The sequence below is a fragment of the Verticillium alfalfae genome, genomic scaffold, assembly GCF_000150825.1.
Source record: "Verticillium alfalfae VaMs.102 supercont1.1 genomic scaffold, whole genome shotgun sequence".
In the NCBI taxonomy this organism is placed as follows: Eukaryota; Fungi; Ascomycota; class Sordariomycetes; order Glomerellales; family Plectosphaerellaceae; genus Verticillium; species Verticillium alfalfae.
Window position 1 is genome coordinate 866,168 of NW_003315038.1, and position 7,930 is coordinate 874,097.

General features: G+C 56.1%; 2 protein-coding genes across 2 annotated transcripts in view; both read right to left on the bottom strand.

The window, feature by feature from the left end:
* The window catches only part of VDBG_00283 (conserved hypothetical protein), a gene marked incomplete at both ends in the record, with an annotated part of 3,322 nt that extends 2,669 nt beyond the window's left edge, over positions 1–653 (bottom strand). Inside the window, one exon of the mRNA XM_003008556.1 lies at positions 187–653. Within this exon, the coding sequence (XP_003008602.1) occupies positions 187–653 (467 nt within the window). The remainder of the gene's footprint in view (positions 1–186) is intronic.
* A 4,674-nt stretch (positions 654–5,327) lies between these two features.
* VDBG_00284 (conserved hypothetical protein) lies at positions 5,328–5,567 on the bottom strand (the record flags this gene model as incomplete). The annotated part of the gene is made up of 1 exon (XM_003008557.1): positions 5,328–5,567. The coding sequence occupies one exon, from the start codon at positions 5,565–5,567 to the stop codon at positions 5,328–5,330; it is 240 nt and encodes a 79-aa protein (XP_003008603.1).
* Positions 5,568–7,930: the final 2,363 nt, after the last annotated feature.

Consider the following 7,930-nt stretch of genomic DNA (forward strand, 5'->3'; position numbering starts at 1 on the left):
AAATTCGGCCGGGAAACCAGGGTTCTGGGCCTATCCAAGCCGTGTCCAGGCTCTTCAGCAAACCTCGCCGGAGGGACCAATTTCCTTCAGGGGACTGTGGCAACCCCCCCCATCATGCCCCTTTTCGTGCCATCCGGGGGGCATCATGAAGCCCGGGCCGAAGGGGCAAGAGATTCTTTTTTCAACCAGCAAGCTGCTTCCCGATGGTTCCGAAGTGCCCCCCCCAGACCCCGAGGGGGCTTGCGCCCCGTAATGGTGATACCCTCCTCTGCAGTGATTTCGAGCGAATAGCCCTCCGAAGTTTGGCGGCCGGCCACATCCAGATAGTCACTCTTGTTCCCGAGCGTCAGAAAAATGGCATCGGCGCCAGCCGATGCAGCCGAGCCGACTTTCACAACGACCTCGAAATTAAGCACCGACACCAGGTCCTCCGCAAAGGTTCCTGCAAAGTCGAGCAGCGTTGGCGGAATCAAGGTTAGGCCGTCGGTGTCGACGGCATCGGCGTTCTTCTCGTCAACGATGATGGTGGCGATTGTCGAAAAATCAAGACTGCCATCACTCGAGAGCTCAAAGGACACAGTCGGGATGCCGGCGAGGGTGGCTGCCGAAGCAGCACTGGCAAGTGCCACGGCAGATATAAAGAACAGCAGCATCTCGAAGAGTTGGTTGAGTCTGGTACTGCTCTAGCCGGACCTCCGCAGCTCCCCAAACAGCTGGGCCGCATCGCCTCTATTATAAGATACACATCAACTACCTCATCGCAACCTCATTTCGTCCACCTCGACGACGGTTGATTCGGTTTCGCATGCGATCCAGCAATACCGCATCGCTGAGAGCTTCTCCTCAGTACACAAGCGGGGCACACGACGTAGCGATGCGGGGTCGACGATGCAATCAATCTTGCTTGGCCCGGCAGGTCTCATATCCAGCCCGCCAACAGACCCTCGGGATCCCCGTTTCACCCTCTTAGCCGACGGGCGCTTCCCAGAGTCAATTGCCATGGTAACGTTGCACCGAGATGCTCAATGGACGGAAAAGAAAAGGTCTTCAGCGCAGGGATGTCTCCCCTTCCAGGGGCATGGGTCCGGCGCCGGACAGCGGGGGAAGATCGGCGGTCGTATTGGGGCCGCGATAACACGCGCCGAGATGGCCTTCCCCTCATCGGACGACAAGACTATGTACGGTCCCTCACCCGTGCGGGTATTGACTTCAGTCACACCCGATGATCTAGTCCAGGGCATCGGTTATGGAGCGTGTACCATTGGCGAGGAAAGAGCCTGGGATAGCACGCGTTTGCCCCAGCTTTGCTACCACCTACCGGAGTCGGTCCAGTTGGTTCATGAGCCAACTGACTGCGTCGTCGGGTATCGAAATCTGCGGGGATTGGGATTGCTCTTGGTATATAGGAGGTCACGTTGTTACCTGACGATCACGGTATCGCTCCGTAACGTCACCTGCCGAGACGTCGATACCATGAGCATGACGCGACCTTTGGACTCACTTGGCCGCAAATCTCTGGTTCATCCATACTTTTACATCACCACTGGATTCAGATGCTTGTAGTGGAGCATCCATTGTGTTTGGAGCTTGCTGGGCGACAATCAGTCAGACCAAGAGTGGAGCACCAGATGCGTAAGCTGCAGCCTCATAATCTCTAATATTATACAAGGCCAGTGGTGCGTGGTTCACTATACTGATGCGGCTTTGATTCTTGAATATCTACTTAGCATCAGGCCAAATCTTACTCAAAACCAGAAGAGACAGAGTTAGCATCCAAACTCTCATCAATTCTTCGAAGCAGAACATCTGAATACCAGACGTGCGCGTCTGGTAGCGGGGTGGTGCTCGTCCGTCCGGGTGCAGGACAGCTGCCTACGTGTAAGGATGGATTCGTGCTCTACCTAGAACCAGGGGCCGGGTCGCTTGTGACATTCTTTGGGCAATTTGCTACCGATTCTTGGGGCTGGGCTATTCGGATAGCCTCACAACCACCAACATCGCGGAGGTGAGCGTGGGGAAAGCCTCATATTCAACAGAATCCCAACGCCCCTCAGGATCTTCTTTCGGCACCCCAGACGGAGACGAATTTTTTGCATTGTGAAAGGTGCGCGATGACAGACTGGTGCGACTCCGCGGTGATTGCGTGATAGACTGACCAAACAACATGTCGGCTGCATGATCTGTTGTCTCTCGCGACGTCACAGCGGACTCTCTTGCACTATCGATATCTGGATAATCATACTTTGATTCTCCACGAAGCAGAGCAGTATCGGAGGCTTGATCGAGGCGGCGGGCCGGTCATCAGTGCCAGCGGAGACAGTATCGGTTGGGCGGACGGTGGATCGCTTACCATGAGGAAGCTGAATTGCCGCGATAAAAATGGATCGCGGGTAGCACATAGATCGCACATCGTCTGACGACACACCCATCCGATCAGAGGTTACCGGAGAACGTGGCTGGGGCACATGTCGGGTCGCCTCTGTAATCCATTCCAGGAACCGGGCGCCACAGACGAGGCACCAAAACGAGACCAAGAAGGATCACCAAAGCCACATACACCCGCCCTTAGTTCCACCAAGCACTCTCTTATGATATGGACCTTTGCCCAAATGCGGCAGCAGTTCCTGTCCAATTTGGAGCCCCGAGCGAGACATACGCAACTTGGTTCGCATCACACCCTCTCAAGCCTCGATTTATACACCCGCATATCTATCTTGAGCTCGACCACGGCCTCGACAGCCTTCCCCCACAACATTTCTCTAACGAACGACCCGACGACTACCTACCTTACTTTCCCTTATCCCCACCCCGCGCCTGTCTGGCCCATTGCCTTCCGCTTACGGTACACAGCCCCGCCTACCGCGCCAAGCAGCCGCGTCCGCGCGGGCCACTCGTCCACTCACGCCACGCCCCAAGACACCCTCGTCGCCCCCCAAAAATAGGCATACGCTAGAACACCCGCGGCAGCGCGGCTCGGGGGCACGAATCTCAGACACCATCGTGCGCTGCCTTGGTAGGTGGGGTTGGCCCCTCAGTCAGACCCCTTTCATCCACCCAACCACCCAACCACCCCATCCCATCCATCCATCCACCCACTACCCATGTGCATCACCCCCCCTTGCTCTGTGTCCATTGCTCGGCCGAAGGAGAGACAAGGGGGAGGAAGCGAAGCAGGAAAAAAAACCAAAGAAGAAAAAAAGACAAACATTCGTCACGCCTGTTTCTCCCGCCCGCATTTAGATTAGGTGACAGCTGACAAGCCCTTCTCATCGGGAACGCTAAACCGCTTTGCACCCCTCGGTCAGAGAACCGAGTCGCTCGAAAGAGCTGTGAACTGCAACGACTACGCATCTTGGACATGTCTCAAGGGCCCACGCCCACTCACACTCACACACACACACACACACACGTACACGCAGCGAATTGCGGCAATCGCTAACTTTGGCGAATGTCTGGCTTCCTGCCTTCCGCTTCCCGCCCATCCAGAGTTCGTCTTGACGATCGGGCATCACCCGTCTGGAGACCTGGTCCGCTCTCGTTCTGTCCCCTTCCCCCCCTGCCCTGCCGGTGGGGCCAAGAATCAAAATACCGTCGTGGGAGTTTCGAGGCCCCCCTCTGATGGATCCGTGCTAGCGAGTGCGATTTTGGTCAGGAAAGTGGACAGTGGACAAGAGAAATGCCCCTCCCAGGGCCGGAAGAACGGCCCTCTTCCTTCGAGATCGCCGAGCTCCATCTCATTGGACCCCAGTCCCGGGTCGGCGACCGTTGCCAAGTAGGGCACGACCTACAGCTTGCGGCCCGGAAGGAGCCGAGTCTGCCTGGCCGTCACCACATGCCGTTCATTGGCGGGACTCGCCAGTCTGGACGACCCAAAAGAAATCACATGTCGCCGTTGACTCACAGCACATACACGAGGTCAAGCAGTGCAGCCAATGGTGTGGGAAGAGAAACAGAACGCTGTGTTTTGAGAGAAGAGTATCACAATGTCTATCGCCCACGCCATCTAGTATCGCCGTCTTGAGTCGCTATGCGCCGATCCTCCCGCCCTACGCCAGCTCCATTTCCCGCAGGATGATAGCCAAATCGAAGCCGGCCCCGAGGCTTATTCCACCCTGCACTTCCCCCTGCACATGGCAGAATGAGTGAAGATTCGACAATGCCGGATTGTGTCGTCTTGATTGGAGAAAAGGGGAGAGATCCAGAAGCCCCCAATAGAAAGCAAAATAGGTCAAAAAGCATTGACCGACTGAGAAGGTCGCTGCGGAAGCGTCCTGCGAAGCAACCCGGTTGCTACCGATGACTTCCAAAGCAGATTGTGTGACCCCATCCTCCGGTTCGTTGCAATCCCTGCTGCCAGAACAGAGTCGACTCTGGGACTTGCCCTCTGAAGTAGTACATGCCTGATGCAAAGATAACAAGAGAGCAACATCAAGAAGAAAAAAGGGACGAAATGGAAATGATTGAAGAGAAGGAAAACGAAAAAAAAAATTGAAACTCATCAGGAAGCCGTGGCCCACAACGCTCGTGCCGCTCATTACCAAAGCATGTCCAAAACGCCAGACGATCCCCTTCGTCCTGCCCAATGCACCAACTCCCTTACAATACAGGCCCGTGTCGGCAAGAGCCGAAGCATGTTGGCAGATGGCCCAAACATGCGCGGAGAAGAAGATAAGAAAACGGGCTGCGAAGCCGGATATATGAAGGGAATTGAAGGGTCGAGAACCAAACGAACCGGAAAACGCACATGGGCTCGCCCCCAGTTGTGAATCGCCCCAGAGACAATCGTTGAAGGAAAAATGATGCGAGCAACCAACTCCGATAAATCAAATCCTTTCGAACCAATCGGAAGGAGAGCAGAAACCCAAGCAGCATACCACGCTGCAAAAGAGAGAAGAGGTGGTATCGAGCAGAAGCAGCGGTTCAACGTAGCCGTCGGGGATGCAACTGTTCGTGTTTCGTCGTTGAGTGTTGTAAGGAGGCCGTGATCGAGTGACATATTGTGTATAATCCCTTCTGTCTTTGGTGGTTTCGTTGCTTGGTCCATGGCGGGTCGTTGTTTAGTAAGGTACGGCACGAGATCGCCGCGGGCCTTGGGTCTGGCCGCTCGATGCTGCCATGAGGTCTTGAGTGATCCTGGGTGGGGCAGATGCCGAAAGCGACCTGTCGAAGCCTTCGAAGAGGAGAGAAAGCTGGGATGGCGGCGCCAGGGTGTGGGAAGCAGATCTCCTTCGGAACGAGTTGAGAAACGCAGCCCAGCCCTCGAGCTTGAACTTGTCCAGCTTGGGAGAGTGCCAGGAGGAGCAGCCCGTCACCAAAGACAGTACTTTTCATCGGTAGTGGTGGGAGCTTCGAGATGATCGGCTGCTGTGGTAGCCCGAGTCGGAGTATGTGTACGGCGAGGACTGCTGCCGAGCGCTCTGCGTATGCGCACTACAAGCGTAACCAACAAATATCGTCCGCTGCTGGATGCTGTGGCCGGGGCGTCCATAGCCGGCGCATCGGTCGACAGCGTGCTGGTAGTAGAGGCAACGGCATGCCGAGTACAGCTCAACCAATTGGTAACACATGGTGGTATCTGGGCCTTATGGACACAATTCGAGTGGCAGAATAATCTCTGGAGGCTTTGTAGTGTGTTGGAGAAAGAGGACGAGAGCCTTCACTGTATTAATTGGGAAGACGAGTGATGGTATAGGCTGCGTACGCCGAGGGATGGTGGTTGTGGGTGAAAGTGAACGGAAAGGAAACCAGAAAGGAAAGAGATATGCTTTTGAGTGATGTGATGCGAGAGACAAGACAACAGGCAGATATGGGACCAGGAAGGCATCGCAGCCTTATAGACCTGGCAGCCTGGTATGGATGGTGGCTCGTCATACTTGGGACGAGTGTGGTTCGGGGCCTGTCAAGGCAGCAGTGACCCTGGGCGCGGCAACGGCACGCGATACCATCTGACTGAGATCCAGTGACTGGACCTAGGTGACCAGGAAGGAGTGCCCGCGTCTGAGCTGCAGACCGTCTGCCGCGCAAGGTACCTGGATGACATGATGGCGCAGGGTCCCCAGGAGGCTGCCTTCCCTCGCCCGGGCTTGGGCTTGGGCCATGGGGTTTGGAAGGGGGGGCCTACGATCGCTGAGGCTAAGGCGCAGCAGCAGCAGTAGCAGCGACGAAGAAGGAAGAGAAGGTGAGAAATTGAGGCCATGGGGTGCGGATAACAGTACAGAGGGCTGGGTTGGAGGGGCGTGGCACGCCTGTGGGTAGGTACGGTAGGGGGGGTGGAGATCAACCACGGGGGGGGGGGCAGCAGGAGTGGTGTGTGTGGTGGTACCGATGTCTTGTACGTGCCCACAGTTCGGCCAGACGAGTCACCCATGGACTTTTGGGGGCCAATTTTGGGAAATGGAAATTACCCTGGCCGACCCCCAGAGCACGCCAGGATGACCGCCATTCGCCGATGAGCTGCAGCAGGGCTGACGCGATGCGATGTGATGCGATGCTGTGTGCCTGGAGCCTGGGGTCTGGGACACTTGCAACGTGTGGACGTGGTACGAAGACGACTGGAATAGGTAGGATATGCAGAGACGGACGCTCAGTCAGCCAGTCGTTATTCCTAATTTGAGGCAGTAACGGTGCGGCACTGCTTTGGCTGTGTTGCTTGGTGCTTGGTGCTCCGGATAGCTCGAGGTCCCCATCGAGATCCCATCGCACGCCGGCAACTCGGAGGAAAGAGGATACGGCGGCGAGCGAGTTATTACGCAACTTGGTTGCAACGATTCCAATCTTGATTGTGATGGGGGCAACTGTCAGGAGCTCTCTCCTCCATCGTTCAATCGCGCATATGGTGCAGCCATGTAGGGGCGCCAGAATGGCAGGGCCCCAAAATGGAAAAGCGCCTGCAGCCGACAGTGGGCTCACATGGTAAGAGCATGTCCGCTAGAGCCAGAACGGTGAGCCTGCTCCGATAGGGTTCTAAAAACGGCGGCTGCTGCTGCAATGCTGTGTAGTATGGGCATTGTGGATTTTCGGAAGCAGTCTGCAGGCATCGGCAGCATGCTCGCAGACGGAGGGCACACCAAGGAATTGAGCAGGCAAGGTTCGTCCATCAGAATTTCATGCCGAGCTCCCGCCCAATTGGGGCATGCTTGTCGTACAAGTGCGAACTGCACTTTGGATATTTGAAGCCCATGCCATGATCCTCCCACTCGGCTTCCGCTGTGAGGGAGGTCGACGGCGGGCCTGCCTACGTAGCATGGGTTCTCATATGATCGAAACGATTCGTTTCATCCAGAATTGCCTGTGAATCTGCTCGAGCACCAAATGTTCGCGGTGGCTGTCCGACTTGACGGGACGTCGTGCGCGACGGATGAGATCTAACGAAGACAGCTATCGAGAGGGCAGCCAATACCATCTCTACCAAGGGTGACCCGGAATAGTGCCGTCCGCCCTAAGCAGCAGGCTCCGTGACTGGTCGGTCGCTCACTGTGAGAGGACCTGGCTCGCCTTACCTGACTAAGGCGGGAGGCACGGTAAGGTAGGTAAGGTGAGGTGAGGTGGATAGGTCCCTGTAGCTTGGTTTCTCTTCAACGGGGATCTGCGGTGTTGGCTGGGTATTCATGCAGTCCATTGGTCACAGTACGGTCCCCCACCATCATACCTCGCAGCACGATCACTTGCGTTTCGCGACGCCAGGTCGTTGCCTGAGATGAAGCCAAGCTCCTCTGTTCTTGACCATCTTGTCAAAATGAGGAAGTTGCATCGAGAACGATCTCATCGAAGGGAACACGCCGTATGATAACCAATGCGGGACGATACGCGAATTGAGACAAGGGCGGGTTCGGGCTACCCATCCGTCAGGCTTTGCCTTGCTTCAGAGGATGGTGGTAACGGAGGGGAGAAAGGTACAACCCGATACCAACATTCCAGTGCGTACTGACAG